Source organism: Ochotona princeps, chromosome 19 (genome assembly GCF_030435755.1).
Source record: "Ochotona princeps isolate mOchPri1 chromosome 19, mOchPri1.hap1, whole genome shotgun sequence".
Classification (NCBI taxonomy): Eukaryota; Metazoa; Chordata; class Mammalia; order Lagomorpha; family Ochotonidae; genus Ochotona; species Ochotona princeps.
This window is the reverse complement of record NC_080850.1, coordinates 16744226-16762044: the sequence shown is the minus strand read 5'-3', so window position 1 is coordinate 16762044 and position 17819 is coordinate 16744226. Positions and strand designations below refer to the sequence as shown.

At 44.4% G+C, this 17819-nt stretch overlaps 1 protein-coding gene and 1 long non-coding RNA gene across 5 annotated transcripts in view; one reads left to right on the top strand and one right to left on the bottom strand.

The window, feature by feature from the left end:
* LOC131482675 (uncharacterized) overlaps window positions 1-4212 on the top strand; it is a 75938-nt gene extending 71726 nt beyond the window's left edge. Inside the window, exon 4 of the long non-coding RNA XR_009247226.1 lies at window positions 4173-4212. This is a non-coding gene — a long non-coding RNA (uncharacterized LOC131482675). The remainder of the gene's footprint in view (window positions 1-4172) is intronic.
* The window catches only part of EBF1 (EBF transcription factor 1), a 398831-nt gene continuing 382709 nt past the window's right edge, over window positions 1698-17819 (bottom strand). For all 4 annotated transcript variants that reach the window (XM_004587484.4, XM_036496965.2, XM_012927679.3 and 1 more), the window contains exons 15-16: window positions 16462-16656; window positions 1698-4856 (exon numbers count right to left, since the gene is read on the bottom strand). In XM_004587484.4, coding sequence (XP_004587541.1) covers window positions 4825-4856; window positions 16462-16656 — 227 coding nt within the window. In that variant the 3' untranslated portion in view covers window positions 1698-4824. The remainder of the gene's footprint in view (window positions 4857-16461; window positions 16657-17819) is intronic.

Below are 17819 nucleotides of genomic sequence, written 5' to 3'. Positions count from 1 at the left end.
TGGGGCTGTCAGTTGACTAGCCTTGCCTGAAGCCCTACAGGGAACATCTACAAGTTTCTCAGTGAACTGTGGTATTGTGTACAGCACCAAGCACATAGCAGGTAGTTTGGCAGATGTTCTGCATGTCCTGCCTGAGCTCTCAGGTCTCCTTGTGTACATCTGCATACTCTGGCTCTTTGCACGGATGTACTTGATCTGCTGCAGAGCTCCAAGCCCTGGTACCTGGCCTCATCCCCTCTTCCCATGGCGCTTGGCCCACTAGCCCACATTCTGCTCATCTCCGCTCAGATGTTGCTCTCGCTGGACAGCATCTCCAGATGTTCAAGTTAAGTCAGCTTCCATTACAATATGCCTTCAGGGCATTCATGGCTTTCTCTTTGTTACCATTACTGATTTGTTCTATGGACTGTGTGCTTCCTTAATGTCTCTGTGCCCTACTCTATCGTAAGCTACAAGATGGTGAGAAAGCTTAATGGAATACTTTGGCAGCTGCCATGTCTTGTCCAGAGACAGTACACACTTAGTAAACACTCAAGGCACACAGCAATGGATAAATGGACATTTCCATAAGGTCCTAGCAGGTAGAAGCCGGTGTATCAGAAGTAAACCTATTTTTATCCTATAGGGGATAGTAGCATGTCCACCTCAACCTGTCTAGGTTAGGGCTAGTCCTGCCTGAGACACTGTGTTGTGGGATGACTGAACACTTGTTTGGTTTCTTCTTGTACAATATCAGGAACCAAATCTAATACAGACTTCAAAAAAAAGTTTGTTAGCACAAGTTTTGCATTTAGTAAAAATAGGGCAGCTTCTCTACTTACTCACTTACACATTATACTCGTTCCTCAACAAATTGAGTTACGTTCAAGAGCGAGTATATCGGCAGTGCCCACCACAAATGATTGTGCTGGCAGTTGTATGACATTCTATTAGCACTGCTCATCAAGTTTCTGTTGGTTCATGGCCTATTTGCTGAGGTTTCAGGACATTTTGCAAGCATCATTAACCTTATCTTGTCCAATAATTGCAAAAGTAGGAAAAGCATTGAGTGTGCAGTTGGAAAGACTTATGATTCTGATAGTACATAGAGTGAAACCATTTTCCACCATAGTGTACCTGTTAGGCATTGGTGCAATGTTTGACTGCAGATAAATATGCATTCTGTTTGACACAGAGACTGTCCTAGCCACATGAGACTAAGAAATATAGATCACAAAATGTTGGGAGTTCACACACACCTCCTCATCAATGAACAGGGAGCAGTCGCTGACCAGAAGCCTCACTGGGATTAATTAGCAGCTGTAAGCAAGGAGTTTGATTCAGACTTGTGGTGCGAGGAATGGAGTTCTACACTGGACAGTTCCAGGGTTCACAGTGAATCAGGGCGTCGGAGGAGGGGCTCCCTGCTTGACAAGTGAAACTGCTGGGGCTCTCTCACCTCCTGGGTGGGCAGTGTGAGCACATGCACATTTGGCCAGTGCCGGCAGAGGGCAGCAGTACGCTGTGTGTGTTCAATTTGCATCCCAGATGAGCAGATTCCCCAAGGGTCTACACAGAAAGTGGGCATCCTAAGACTACCTTAATTTATTTTCTCTGAGTGTGAACACTCGTCTGAGAAATTGCAAACACAGACCTTGTACTTGACGTTGGACTCAGGGTCATGTGAAGCAGAAATGAATACACCACGAGGAACTGCCATCACAGACAGGAAGTAACTTTAATTAAATATTGTGAAAGTTGAAAAGTTTTTACAGCTTGAATTTTTGCAAAAAAAAAATTATAACAATCTCTACAGTAGTTAGGTTCTCTAACAATTGAACTGTACAGTGTGTGTCTATTCAAAAAGTTTTGATAAGAAGGTGAAAGGTTAGTAGATCAGAGATGACTGTATCAAGCTGCATCCTAGTACAATGTGAGGCCAGGGCACATGATCTAATCCAGTCATCCAGAAGCTGTAGTATTCCCCCAAACCTGAAACCAGAATTGAATTCTCTATTCCATTTTCCTCTTAAAGCCATATTCTGTTTTTAGGGGAACATATCTTTTACTTGAAATTTTTACGTGGAAGAAAGAGGGTAAGAGGGCCAGAATGTCTTCATCTAATCAATATAAACAGATGCAACAAAACACAAGTCATACGCATCTTAAAGGCTCTTTGGACTTTCCAGAAAAGTTCTAACCACTGCACATGGCTGACAGATGGGTGGTGTCTGCTGTCGGGGCTAAGTGAGCCGGGCACCTCACCGGCTGACCACTGTTCCTTTGCAAACAGTTAAGGGGACCACCGGACAAAATATGGCTTTACATTGTATCCATCTTCAGGCCAGCGTTGACCACACGAATCACACCACCTTTCTGAGTACCGAGAAGCAACGCTAAACCTTGCTTACATTTTCCAGTTTTTATTATTATCAGTCATCATCATTATTATTTCTCACCATGAAAAATCAGCTTTCATCCCTCCCTGCCCTCCCACAGCTCCCCCCCCCCCCCCGCCCTGACCCATAAAAATCGCACTCTGACAGTCTAGTGAAAACCATTGCAAAATCCATATGGGGGCATGCACAGTTGCAGCATTGTTGTAAATGATTTCTTCCTCTACTAGAAAAAGTTACATTGTCTTAAGGTAACAAAACAGTTCTTTTGTGCTTTTCAATTTCTTTGTTTTTTTTTTCTTTTTTTTTCCTTTTTTCTGAGAATGTTAGTGATGACTGAGAATTCTGGTGCACAGTTGCAATGTACAAGTGAAATGAATATGATCTGCATGGTTAAGGCATCCAATCTGCTGGTTTATATTTATGTGAAGGACAGAGGAAATATACAAGCAGACTTAAGAAAGAAAGTATGTTCATTGATTTCTATGAAGTTTCTCCCCCGAATTTAATGCACAAAATGCGTTACTCCAAAGGGAGAGATTCCATGCATATTAATAGAGTAAAACAGCATTAGGGTTTTTTGTAAGCTTCCAAAGCAAAGGATACAGTTTGTTTTTAATCTACAGAACTAAATACTACAAGAATAATATGCTACTATTTTTTGCCATATATTGGAAAAAACTTCTTAACTTACAAATAATACAAAAATAGACAATGGCTTTTGGGTGGGAATAAAAAAATGAAGCATGGTTTAAAACAATACTAAAAATAACTATAAATGAAATGTCTTAAAATCACATTGAAACAGCTAATACAACTGTAGGTGACCAAACAAATACGCACTTTTCACATAGCAAACATACACAATAAAATAAATTGAGGGTGGAAGGAAGAAAGGAAGGGAAAAGCAATGTACAAATTCCAAAGATAAATACATTATTTATATGGATATTTTACAAAATCCCCTTTAAAACAAAAAGCCTTTTTAATTAACTTTTGCAAGTATGTGCAAGCTAAAGGTAGTGAGCTTTTTTTTCTTTGCAAAATATGCAGTAAAATCTTTTTGTGATATTGAAAAACTGTCTTAAGACATTAAAATGTATAAATAGGACAACAACTTTGGCAAAAAATCACCAAAAAAAATCTACAGTATTTATAACTACATACAAAAACACAACGGCAAAGAAAAACTTCAGGCGAATGCATCCTCAGAGCTTTGCTGCATCTTTGCCATCAACTCCCTATTTTTAAGAACACTTCCCAGATAACAAGAGCAAAAATTTCCACTGAACAGAAAACTGTTTTCAAGGTCTGGACCTTCTGTTTCCCCCCTGTTTCCTTTGACTCTGAATCCCAAAGCACTTAACCTGTTGTTTGAATCTTCTGTTAGGAACCTAAGGTCCCATTGTTAGGGGCCCAATCTCCTAGTAGAAAAATGAAAATACCTGCCACATTGCTTTAGTCAGTTTTTGGAGAATGGGGAGCAAGTCAGTATTGAGGATGAGTAAACTTTGAACTGGTAAATGGCAGATTGTAAGTGAGAATTTGGCTTGTTAACTGGAGGGCAGAGTGTGACATTCTGTGCCTGGACCCTGTTCTGTGATGTCATAAGAGCGATCCTCGCAGAAGTGTGGCTCTCAGCTCCCAGAGGGCGGGGCTTCCGACCAGGGCTGCAGAAGTCAGACAAGGAAGGATAGCAGGTTTCAGTAAGCGTTTGAATGAGCTGTCTAGAGGCACTGGATTTTTCAGTAGAAGGGAAAAAAATGTGATCACTGACATCGATTTTTCACTTTCCAGGCTGCATTTATATACACAGTTACTCAACAATACAAAAAGAGATAAACAGGCTTGCACTGCTAAGGGATGGCAAGGGAAGTTAGATACTGAAAATGCACGGTCTGAGCTAACTACCATTTGATATGCTTTAAGGCGCAAAAGCCGACCCTTAGTTTTCTAAAAAAATCTAACTGGCATTCCTATTCTGTCCCATACAAGCTTTTTTTTTTTCTTTTTTAAAAACTTTTTTGTAAATATCACCACTTCATTCTCCCTTTACACAGCTTTAAAAACATCATAAATTAAAACATGGAGTCTTATTTATAGTGTCCCTTGTATATAGCTTTACGGTTTATAAAAGACAAATGATTGCAGAGTTAAGCTTAAAAAAAACAGAAAAAGAAAAAAAATGAATTTACTTTTATCAACACAGAATAAATATATCCCCCAAACACTAGGGAGGTACAACTTTAACCAACACCCTGCACTTGCAGATTCCTTCCAATTTCAGTGTTTGCAAGGTCGGTGATTTTTGTTTGTCTAAAAATCTGCAGTTATTGTGATTCCTCTTAAAAAGGCCTGAGTTAAAAGTTCCACTCTGGGACTTGTATCGGATTACTCTCTGTAGCAGAATCCAACGTCTTCATTAATAAAATTCTTCAAGGCAATCCTTTCACATGGGAGGAACAATCATGCCAGATATCGCTATGGAAAGAGAAGACAGGAGTTAATGGCTTAGTGTCCAACTTCTCAATGAGAAAAAATTTTTTTTGAAAAAAAGGAAAAGCACCCACACACATCTGTGTTGACTAAATATTAACCATGCATGTGCTCACTCTCATCTTCTCTGGAATAAGTTTTTGTTATAAATGTATATGCAGTATATTAAATATCATACTATGCCAGCATGCATATGTCTCTCACCAAACAGAATATCCCAAGCATTGTTCCAAATCTGATTTCAATTTTAAAACATGACTGGAAAGTTAAATAGTTTGAATACCAGTGGGAAAGATACAGCCTTGAACCTTGCAAAACAGTGAGAATTTTCAATTTGTCTCTCTTATCCATCCCCTCACCCTACACACCCCACCCCCACCCGACTTCACAGTCAGAATTTAAAGAACTGATCCCTTCCAACTGCCAGTCATTTCCAACAGCAGCAACAACAGCCAGGAACTTGGCCAGGCTTGGTTTGAGCACCAGGCCATCTGCGCCCTTCAGGCCAGCCCTCGGGCTGCAGGAGTCACACCCCAGGATGGCGGGCAGGGTTCCCTGGGAATGTAAAGTTGGGAGAAAGCTCAGAGTGGGAGGAGAAGGCAAGTTGGCAGGAAACTGCAGAATGTCTTCCTCACCGCAGCTTCACTCATGGTTTCTGGAATGTTCTGATCATGCTTCCTAGAAAATTGCAGCCTAGGAAAAGTGGGGAAAGATCCTGGGAACAGGAAGGCTCTTTGAGGTCACCAAAATCTGTTGAAGCGTTCAGATTCAGGCAGCCACACCTACTGGTATCTGGAGAGTGTAGTTGGGTATGTCAGCTTCCAACTCGTGTCATGATCCCAGGACAGTTACTTGGTTCCTTGGATATCAGTCTCTTTATCTAGAAATGTATTTACCAACTTCATTTAGGGTGTTCCTTCATAGAGGTTATCTGCTGTGATTTTTAATCCATCATTTTGGTGCTACACTAGCTGTGTGACCTTGTGTTAAGTGTTTTAACTTCTCTGTGCTGTCTTTCCTCTTTTATCAAGCAGGCACATTGCACTTGATGGTTGATATGGGGAAGATAACTGAGACAGGATAGCAGCTCTGAAATCCATCAAGGTGAGAGACATTCCTGCATTAGACCCAAGGGGCAGCCACCTCTGACTCCGAAGAACCGTTCAGCGTCCTGTCAGGCAGCAAAACTCCTTGTCTTCTTTTAACTGGCAGTTCTAAATTTAAATTAATGTTCTTGTAATTGATGACTGTGTCTAGGAAGTGGTCTTCTTCATTCCCTAATGATCACGTTTGAAAGAATGTGCCTTTTATTTTAAGTGAACCCCATTACTACAAATCCAGTGGTGGACCGAGAGGCCAGGAGGTGGGGCTCTGAGCGCCCACTTTTCTGCTTCCCAGCCCTCACCCCTGACATTTAGATTCAATTAAGAGAAAAACCCCAAAGTATTTTGCCAAACACTTTTTCCGTTAATTTTTAAACCCATCTGTATTCACAAGGAAATTCAATCCACATGTTTCTGATTCATTTACACGTAAATCATCCAAATGTTGTTTTGCAAGAGCCCTTTTTCAGGCCAAAAGCTCCTGGAGTCCTTTTTGTAAGCCCTCCTAAGCCTTTTTTTCATAGAAACAGGAAGCTGTTCTTTGCCAAAATGCAGACCAACTTAAACCCCCTGAAAGATTTTGGATCAGATCAAAATGCAGTCACCCCCCCCCCACACACACACACACGAGTCAAATGAACCCTAGATTTGGCTAAAGCCATAATATCTGTATTTTAATCCAACTTTGAATTTCGGCAAAGTGCAGAGACCCCAAAGGCGTGGCAGGGCAGGGGCTTGGCAAAGCCCTTCCTCCATAATGATGTTTTCAACCAGGCTAGAAGGGGGTCCAAGCATCCATAGTTTTTAATTTTTTTAAGGATTTATTTATTGTTATTGGAAAAGCAGCTTTACAAAGAGAGATGGATCTTCTATCAGCTGGTTCATCCCTCCTCCAAGTGGCCGTAATGGCAGGAACTGAGCCCATCTGAAGACATAAGCCAAGAATTTCTTCTGGGTCTCCCATGTGGGCACAGAGTCCCAAGGATGTGGGCCATCCTCTATTGCTTTCCAAGGCCAAGAGCAGGGAGCTGGATGCAAAGTGAAACAGTCTGAATGGGAACCAGTGCTCATATAGAATTCCAGCAGATGCAAGGTAAGAATTTAGCCACCGAGCTATCATAGTAGGCCCCCAAGCACCCTTATTAAATGCAGTGGGAGTTGTAAGTCCGTGGCTTAAGAGGTCAGTCAACTTTTGACTTTTACAAAATCTGTGCTGTATGACAGGCACCAAAGAGAAGTCTCCTATAGTACAGGTGGATAAAACCTGGGCAATGTCAATAGGAGTCAGAGAGCTGATATTGCTAATTTGGTCAAGATGTCCACCCAACATTTATACGTAGGTCCTGAGAACTTCCCATCTGGGTGGCTAGACTTTTTTTTTTGTATGTGAGGTATAAACAGTTGGGTACCTGAAGAATGTGTTAGATCCATAGATAACTCTGCCACGCTATAAGTTCTAAAGTAAAGCAAACTCATGTGGCAGGCAGCGGCCAAGAGCACTTCCTAACCTGCATCCCAGGAGTAGCAAGGCTTGTGTCCCAGGAGCTCCAGCTGGGAAGGGAGTGAACAAAGCCCCTGGGTAGGGGTGGAGGTGATGAAACCAGGGCTGCCAACTTCTGCTGTGCAATACTGCCAGCTCACAGCCACCAGGACTTGTGATTTCAAGAGCAGCTGGAGATGTGGCATTTTAAGAAAACAGCCTAGTATATCCATGTGAGCAAATAATTGAGATTAAAGGCAAACAGATCTGTGGATCTCTAGAAGGTAGATGTGGCCTGTTCGTACTCTCCCAATTTCCTTCACTGACCCACAGATTTGTGGGAGAGTCTAACGGAAGCTGTGGAACTCTGTGCAGAAGGCAGCCCAGGATTTTATCGACAACATCAGTGAGTTCCAGGGCCCTACATCTTGTCTATGACTGCCAAGACCCTGAGTGCAGACGCTTGGTGGTAAGTAAATTCTGCACTAAGATCACTGTTCATCGCTCCTGAGCAGACACATCGCACAAGAAAGTTCTTTATGAAGAAAGTAAACTGCATGCTTGCCAGAGGCTCTCAGGATTTAGAGGCTGTTTGCCTTATATCTGTGCTGCAATCTGAAAATTAATTATGTGGGTGAGAGGGATGGGTGTCTGAAGCTTGGAATGTTCCAGAAGTGCCGCTGGCATGCGGACTTGCCCAAATGGAGGCCACAGAGATTCCCATGAGGACACCACACTCTCATCACAACATACCCAGTCATCGTGAGACCGTGGTTGCTCCACTGTCTTCCCCCAGCAGCTGGGCCAACATGGTCTGAGACAGAAGCACGGAAAAGATTCAGTTTCAAAGGCATTTCTCAGGACTATCTCCATGTTTTTGGTAAGAACAATGACAAAATGGTAAATTTTGCAGAACTGGGAGAGAGTGGACAGGAAGTATCAAGTATGGTCTTCTCCAAACCACTCTGTGTGTGTGTGTGTGATGTGTATATGTGTATGTAAGAATGACGGCTAATCAGGAACAGGAGGTGGTGGTGTGGTGGTGTCATGATGTCCTGGTGAACGTTCACAAACTGAAATGTGCATGGAGCAGATGATGACCTCATGGAGCTGGATAACATATCCCATGCTCTCTAGGGTCTAGAGGATTCGGGCCCCTGAACTTAACAATATGGGGAAGGAAAAATGTATACGCATGTGCTGGCTCCTGCTGGCCCTTTTGTTTTTAGGCCTTTGCTGTCTTTTCTAGGACAAGGCTGGAGTGTGAATTCCAGTGCTGATGGAGGCTCCATTAGCAGGTGGTGGCTGCCTCAGTGCTGCCTCTCTTGATTAATTAAGTTTTCTGAGTGCTGAATTGCCTAAATCCATGCTACAGTCTGCATGAGCTTTAGAAGAAGGGAGAAGATATCTGCAAGCAACGGCTGGACAGAGTTGGCCACTCAAGTCTCTGGCCTACAGTGGGAAGACAAAGGTACCTGAATGCAGAAGGACATGTGAATTCTAGAATATGATAATGAAATGGAGCCCGACTCCAGGTAGAGACCACCTTTGTCGACATGTTCCCTGTGCTCCCTGACCTCTGTGCTCCGTTCAGGCAGCTGAGACACTTGCAGGAGAGTTGCCTGCCTCCACTCCTTGAGTCTGTTTCTCTCAGTGCTTCGGCTTCAGCTGCACCTCTCCTCCAGTCTCCTGCTGAATCCTGCTTGTGCTTTCCCAGGATCTCACGAAAAGGCAACCCCCTCCTTGGCACAGTTCCAGGCTCACTCTGGTCTTCCCTCCCTTTTCACTCCCCAACTCTTATGCCCAGATTCTTCCAGACAGCTTTGCCTTACTTTGTTATGTGTCTTCCTATTGCAGGGAAAGTTTATAAGACCCAGGCTTCCCTGTTTGCTAGTTATGCAACTCAGGACAAGCCATCTTTTCTCTATGTCTCAATGTCCATGTCTGTAAAATGGGGATAATCAATAGTCTATATCAAAAGGGTGGCTGAGAGAAATAGTTGAGACTGTGCAGCAGCCAAGAAGGGAACAGTCCCTTCTCCATTAGTGGTGTGAGCATCCTTACAATCTCCATATGAAATTGTAATGTTTCCTTATTTGGGAAGATATACATACACAGTAACCAAAGGAGGCTAAGTGAAGGATGCTGGGGAAAAGGTTTTTAAGGAATAAGCTTTCAAAAAGTAGAATGATGGACAATTAGCAAGTGACAGTTGGAGGTAAATAGGCCTTTAAACAGCCTAAATGTGTCACCTCTAATCTAGTTTACATGGTCAATTTGCTTAACCAACTCCTCCTTCATCACTAGCCCTGTGTTAATGATCACAATTGGGAATGTTGTGGATCTGTATATAGGAGGTGCTACTAGAGCACTGAAAAGAAGGGAAGAGTGGGTGTTTGGGGCAGTTAAAATGCCAACAGGAGGGCCCAGCGCACTAGCCTAGTGGCTAAAGTTCTCGCCTTGCACATGCTAGGATCCCAAATGGGCACCAGTTCATTTGCTGGCTGCTCCACTTCCCATCCAGCTGGTAGTGTGGGAAAGCAGTAGAAGATGGCCAAAGGTTTGAGACCCTGCACCCCTGTGGGAGACCCAGAAGAAGCTCCTGGCTCCTGGCTTTGGATCAGCTCAGTTCCAGCGATTGCGGTAACTTGGGAGTGAACCAACAGATGAACCATCTTTCTTGCCTTCTCTCTGTAAACCTGTCTTTTTTTTATTATTGAAAAAAGATGCCAGGAATGCCTGCTTCCCATGTCACAGTGCCTGAGTTCAAGCCGTGGCTCTTCTGACTGCGGCTTCCTGCTTGGGAGGCAGCAGGCGATGACTCAAGTACTTGGGTCCCTCCCATGCACAGGGAATGTCAATTATAAACTGCTGGCCTCAGCCTGGCCCAGCACTCAGCCATTGTAGGCACTTAGAAATTGATCCTGTGCATAGAATCAAACTCCCTCTCTGTCTCTCAGATAAAACAGGTTTTTTTTTAAAGATTTATTTATTTTTATTGGAAAGTCAGATATACAGAGAGGAAGATCTTCCGTCCAATGATTCACTCCCCAAGTGAGTGCGATGGCCGATGCTATGGCGATCCAAAGCCAGGAACCTCCTCCAGGTCTCCCACACGGGTGCAGAGTCCGAAGGCTTTGGGCCGTCCTCGACTGCTTTCCCAGGCCACAAGCAGGGAGCTGGATGGGAAGTAGAGCTACCGGGACTAGAACCGGTGCCCATATGGGATCCAGGTGCGTTGAAGGCGAGGACTTTAGCCACTAGGCCACGCTGCCGGGCCCCAGATAAAACAATTTTTGAAAAGGAAATGCATTCAGGGATCCTCACCTCCATTCTATAATGCACAGATATCCCTTTTGGATGGTAGCAGTGGAATTTAAAGAGCTAAAGGTGAAGTTACTGTAGAAGCACACTGTCACAACGTCACTTTTCTCAGTAGCACCTCAAAGGTGTAAGCAAGAATCACAGAAGGAAAATGGTATTATCTCTGTAGAGATTGTGTGCTGGGGGGAAGGTGTGGCTCTCGGTAGGCAGTGTGTGTATGGTTGCGGGGAGTGAGAGCTGGCTGTGCAGTGGACAGCTTGAAGTAATATGGTCTCATCTACTTCAGTTTTTCATTTTTCTAGCCATACTTCCACTGCCATCATCACCTGCTCAGAAGTAGGAATGTATGGAACACAACAGTACATCTTTCAATGATGCTGAAATGGTGAGAGGATGAGATGGGGGTCCCTGGAAAATCATCTTACACTTGTTCTTCCAGAAGTCCCTGACTCAACCGCACAACATGGAGAGCTTGTGGTGTAAGTGTGAGCAAAATGGGACAGTGACAGAGACTCAGCTCCTGCTCTGACAGAGGCGACCATCTCTGTACACACACTTGGTTTCATCATTAAACACACATCCCTCAACCCAACAAAAACACAGAAGCTCAAGTTCCTTTTCCAACCAAACAGGATCTGTAAGCTGGGTCTAGCCCCTACTTTCTACCCTATCTCACCCCCCCCCCCCACTAGAAGCATGTGGCATAAAAAGGCAGTAGGCCTCACCAAAGAACGAATTACCAATGTCCCATGGACAGGAATACTGCTGCTGACCATCTTATAGATCAGTCCTGCCTTCCTGAGTCCCCATTCTTCAGCTCCTTACTACAAATCTCAGCACATCCTGTTCCCAACAGTGAAAAGAACTGAGTCTGGCAGCTCAAGATGCTGTATTTTCTTTTTCCATACAGGTTAGCAGGATCTCCACCTATTAGGAGCAATGATTGCTTACATTCCTGATTTGTCAGCTGCAGGTGACCTAAAGGTGACCAAACACCACTTTTAGCTGAAGAAGAGGCAGGCATGTTTGAATGAGTTGGCTCTTCTTTGAGGAGGGTAAGTATTCCCTATCACGAGTAAGATGCTTGAAAGGTGTGTTCCATAGGCAAATTCCTTTCCTCTTTATAACAGGATGCATTGTGGGAGTGGGCAGCCAGCTTAGCAGTTAGTGGTTTTGTCCCAAGTCTGGGTTTAGTCTCTAATTCTACTTCCTTATCCAAGTCTCCTGTTAATGCCCACCCTGAGTCACATCATGGAGGTTCCACTAGCCCCGTGGGACTCTTACGTGAGCACTGGGATTCCAGGTTTCGGCTGCTACAGTGACTTTCACTGAATGGCACTACTGTAATAGGAAAAAATGAGAGCAGGACAGAAAGAAGGTGCCCTTACTGTGAGAATCCTGATTTTCAGCACAGACTCGTGGAACTTCCAAGGAAGGCACTGTTTCTAGCATGTTGTGGTAATGTTTAAAAAACTCCTGAGAGTTGTTTAGGCCATGTTGTGTAGGAAGAAAACAGTTGCACTAAAGGGATGAGGCGAGTGAGATTTTATCGGGGTATTGAAGAGAAGGAGGTAAGTAGGCAAGCAAACACAGAGTAAGAAAGGCCTGGCGGCATGGCCTAGCGGTTAAAGTGCTTGTCTTTAGTGTGCCTGGATCCTGTGGTTCGAATCCTGGAAGGTGCTTGGGGAAGGAAGGAAGGAAGGAAGAGGAAGGAAGAGGAAGGAAGGAAGGAAGGAAGGAAGAAGGAAGGAAGGAAGGAAGGAAGGAAGGAAGGAAGGAAGGAAGGAAGGAAGGAAGGAAGGAAGGAAGGAAGGAAGGAAGGAAGGAAGGAAGGAAGGAAGGAAGGAAGGAAGGAAGGAAGGAGGAAGGAAGGAAGGAAGGAAGGAAGGAAGGAAGGAAGGAAGGAAGGAAGGAAGGAAGGAAGGAAGGAAGGAAGGAAGGAAGGAAGGAAGGAAGAAGGAAGGAAGGAAGGAAGGAAGGAAGGAAGGAAGGAAGGAAGGAAGGAAGGAAGGAAGGAAGGAAGGAAGGAAGGAAGGAAGGAAGGAAGGAAGGAAGGAAGGAAGGAAGGAAGGAAGGAAGGAAGGAAGGAAGGAAGGAAGGAAGGAAGGAAGGAAGGAAGGAAGGAAGGAAGGAAGGAAGGAAGGAAGGAAGGAAGGAAGGAAGGAAGGAAGGAAGGAAGGAAGGAAGGAAGGAAGGAAGGAAGGAAGGAAGGAAGGAAGGAAGGAAGGAAGGAAGGAAGGAAGGAAGGAAGGAAGGAAGGAAGGAAGGAAGGAAGGAAGGAAGGAAGGAAGGAAGGAAGGAAGGAAGGAAGGAAGGAAGGAAGGAAGGAAGGAAGGAAGGAAGGAAGGAAGGAAGGAAGGAAGGAAGGAAGGAAGGAAGGAAGGAAGGAAGGAAGGAAGGAAGGAAGGAAGGAAGGAAGGAAGGAAGGAAGGAAGGAAGGAAGGAAGGAGGAGGAAGGAAGGAAGGAAGGAAGGAAGGAAGGAAGGAAGGAAGGAAGGAAGGAAGGAAGGAAGGAAGGAAGGAAGGAAGGAAGGAAGGAAGGAAGGAAGGAAGGAAGGAAGGAAGGAAGGAAGGAAGGAAGGAAGGAAGGAAGGAAGGAAGGAAGGAAGGAAGGAAGGAAGGAAGGAAGGAAGGAAGGAAGGAAGGAAGGAAGGAAGGAAGGAAGGAAGGAAGGAAGGAAGGAAGGAAGGAAGGAAGGAAGGAAGGAAGGAAGGAAGGAAGGAAGGAAGGAAGGAAGGAAGGAAGGAATTTTTTGAACAGCTGAAGCAATGGAAGCACAGTCCTTATGTTTTAATGATTCATTTATTTTATTGGATATACAAAGAGGAGGAGAGACAGGGAGAAAGATCGGCGATGACGATGATTCACTCCCCAAGTGAGCCGCAATGGCCAGTGCTGCGCCAATCCGAAGCTGGGTCTCCCACGCAGGTGCCGTCCTCAACTGCTTTCCCAGGCCACAAGCAGGGTGCTGGGTGCTGGATGGGAAGTGGAGCTTCCGGGATTAGAACCGGCACCCACATGGGATCCCGGGGCGTTCCAGGCAAGGACTTTAGCCGCTAGGACATGCCTCCGGGGGGCCCTCCACTACCATTTTCTCACCTTATCTTCACCCACTGTCTCTTGCAGTTGAAGGAATTGAAACAAATGAAGAGATACAAAGTTGCCACCGCCTTTGGACCAAGGGGAAGCTGACTGCAATTCAACGTACTCCTATATAGGAAGAAATTTCTAAACTTTTTAAACTCAGAATCCTTATGTTTTAATTCCATTCTCCATTACCTTTTGTACTCATCAACTTGTAACCTTGTTGTGCAATTTTCAAATTCATAAAAAGGCTATGCATGAATTTCAAGTTTTAACTCCAAAAAGCCTTACCATTGAATTCCTTTGTTACACAGACCTTTATCACAAGCAATCACATAAAATAAAATTAATTTTGTTGAAGTACCACTTATTCCTTTCTTTCATATCCACACATGAACTGTTTCAGGAAATTCCACAGTCTATGCTTTCAATATGAATTTAGAATCTTAATACACTTTTCAGCATATTAAGGCCGGCTAACTAGGCCCAAGCCACTATCCAATTTTTCTTTCAATTTTGAATTTTTCAGAAGCTCTTGGGCAGTTCTCCTTGATTCCCTCCTTGCCTCTCACAACCTTCTCTACAGCAATCACGTTTTTATAAGGGTGTTATATCTGGCCACCATGATGCTTGCAAGGCAGGACTTATGAACCAATCATACTACTGAGGGCAATAATTAACACGTAAGTTCACATTCCATAGTGAAGAGCATGGGTTTGATTGTCACGCAACTGCGACTGTTGTCTGGTACTCAAGTAGGAGGGTTCCTACCAATCACAGTGGGAGATGGGGCTTGCGTTCCCATTTCCTGGCCCTAGCTTTGGCTCCAAGTGTTGCAGGCATTTTACATAGTGAGCCAGAGAGGTGGTACATCGCTTCAGCTCTGCACATTTCCTTTAATTAAATGTGTATATGTATGATATAAAATATCGTTTGGATAATTTTTTTTAAAAGAGAACTTTGGAAGAACGCCAGTGAAGGTCTGCAGCAAAGTACCACTCTGCTCAGCCGCAGCCGAAGTGTGCTAAGATAAGGAGCTCTGGCTCTCCTGGGCAATTCGGCTGCTAGGACTCTGAGGAGTATTTTGGAGAGTCCTTTTTTGAACAGAAAAAAAAACAAAGGAACTCCATGCTCCACCTGTGGAGTCACATGGTTTAGGTTCAATTTTGGCTCCTCCATCTACTAACTCTGTGACCTTTGGAAAACTGAGTTCATTTCCTCCAGAGTGTTTAAAATAATCAATGTATGCTTGCATGAGTGTAAAGCATCAGCTACTGGGTCTATGTAAATAAGGAGAACAGGCATGTAGCTGTCCCTGGGAGGCAGGGCCAGAGGATCCAGGACATGGGCTTGTCCTCCTGACCTGCATTAGTGAAGTACTAGACCCAGGAGGAACATGTTGTCAGGAAAGCACAGTCCGCTGCTTTGGAAGCACCTCTACCAGCGTTGGCTGGGGTAGGTATTTACGCTCCCTAAGCATCAGCTTATCATCTGTACTGTGCTGATCCTAAGAGTCCTCATACTTCATCAAGAAGTTGTGAGGCTCAAATGAGATAAAGCCCGCTCTGTGCTCAACGCAGCACCTGACACACTGTTCAGTATTCAATAGATGGTGCTTGATTATTTTATTGATCTTATTACCCAACTGGCTGCTTTGAGAATCCTGGATACGTCTTTCTTTTTTAACCTCCTCTGAGAAACAAAGAGCTTGTGAGATGAAAAGAGGAGATGAATTTGGACGCCTATGTTTGAAGCAAGCTTCTGTCACACACCGGCCATTGGAAGTTCAATAACTGAGTATCCTCTCTGCTCTTCATACTCTCCTCCGTAAAGCAGGTCCTGCTGTGGAGGATGAATGAAGGCATTCAAACCAACATCACAATGTGATGCAGAACCATAAGAAAAATGGAAGAAATGGTGGACTCATTTCCAAAGGTCAGTATTTTTTCTTTCCTCCTTGAACAAAAATTTTATCTCAATTCCTGGTGTTTTTGTTAGTTTACATATTTCAAGGTTCGGAATAGAATGAATAATTTTACTAAGAACTAGAATACTGTAGTAATGCTTTGAGATTCCCGATTCCCCAGGAGTAAATCTTTGGCCCTTAGTATGCCACGCTCCGGTCTCATGGTTCTGATCTGGCCACAGCTTATCTGCCCTCCCTGCTCTCCACCCTGCACAAGTACACGCCGACACAGGCCACAGGAGGGGAAGGTTGTGTGACTTACTTTAGGAGAAGACCAGTTTTGGGAAAATATCCTACACTGGGAAACTTGCTAGAGTCCACAAGACTGACCTGAAAGTGGCCACAATAGGGAATAAGAGGAAAAAAGAGAAATGATGGTTGGAAGTGGAAACAATATTTCCAAGCCAAATCATAGACCCTAGCAGAATTGCTAGAGTTGGAAGGAGTCCTTGAACCACTCCAGCATTGGAGAGGTGAGGAGTACCATAAGCCAGGGTTGAGGGGAGAGAAAACAAAGGGACCACAAGACGAGTGGGCAAAGAGAAGCAGGTAGGCTCAAGGTGTATCCACTCAGCTGCTTCAGGCCTGGGGAAGGTGTGTTCAGGGCACAGCCATCTGGAGTCTGGGGCTTACCTTGCAGGCTGTTCCCATTGGTGCTGGTGCAGGTGGGAGGCGGGGAAGTCTGGGGTCTGACGACAGGTGCAAAAGCACTCTTCTGTTTCACGGCTGACACCATGTTGGCTGGTGAGAAGGAAAAGATGCCCGAGGAGCTGCTGCAGTTGGATGGGAGGCTTGTGGAGGAGGCCATGGTAGGACTGGATGGCACAACTGAAAGGAGCAATGGGAAAGGAGAAGTTAGTGCCTCTCATGGCATCCTGTGATAAGAGAGTTCAGGTCCAGCCACTGCCTGGTCAGCTCGCTAGGCCGTCCTGGGGCTCAGGCCTTGCCACTTGATTGATTATCTCAGGATCCTGCCTGTGTCCATGACTTGGTACTTGGCATGTGTCATCTTTGCGTGCATATCTAGGCCAACTATGTGCCAGCAGTGTGCTAGGATCGGAGTCTCAAGCAGCAACTACTCTTAGGGGTCATATCCCCAAAATTACCCAGGTCACTGAGTATTTTATGCATCAGAATGCCATCCTCAGAGTTCTCTAGGCCAAGGAACAGAAGCACAGTACTGTCTTCCCAGGAATAGAGCAGCACAAAACAGTGACCTAAATGAACATGACCAATTCTGTGCATTCATTCACAGGAGACATTCCAGGTCGAGTTGAGCCTATCAATTCTAGCAAAAGGTAAAGAATACAAGGGGCAGGAGGTCCAGGAGAAGGCAAGGACACTGATGGGATCATAAGAATGGGGAAAAAGCAGGATTCCAACATACGGCACTGAGAGCTGATAATGTGTGCAGTTCCTCTCCATGAGGTCAGTGACCTCTTTGTTGATACAACTGTACCTCAATGCTCTACCACAGGCACATGGTAGGATGTCAGATGGATAAGCAGGGTACCACATGCAGCATCTGTGGGAAATGCAAAACTAGAAGTTCAAGTTCCAAATTCTTTATATAAAGCTCCATGGGGGGAGGGGTATACATATAAATTAAAAAGCAGTCATTATGTAAATACCTCCATTATGGCAGTGGAAAGGCTGCAAATCATCAATGAGAGAGAATGTGGCAAATCAGAAAAGGACCTAGTTGCTTGGAGATAAGAGAGTTTGGCAGACACATCTTCTCCACCCACCACAGTGCTCTCAGCCCTGTCATTTGACTTTTGCTCATGGCTAATCATCTCTTGGTTACTTCCCAGGACACTTCTGTCCACACCAAGTCAAGCATAGTGCTTTCACACATTCACTTTCTATATTCCACAGCAAAGTATGAACTTTGTCCCTTCTATTTCTTTATTTTCCCCCATCACTTCATAAACATTTCATTTGGCTTTACGATTCCTAAGAACCTTCTCCTGTCTTCGTCATCTTGTCAT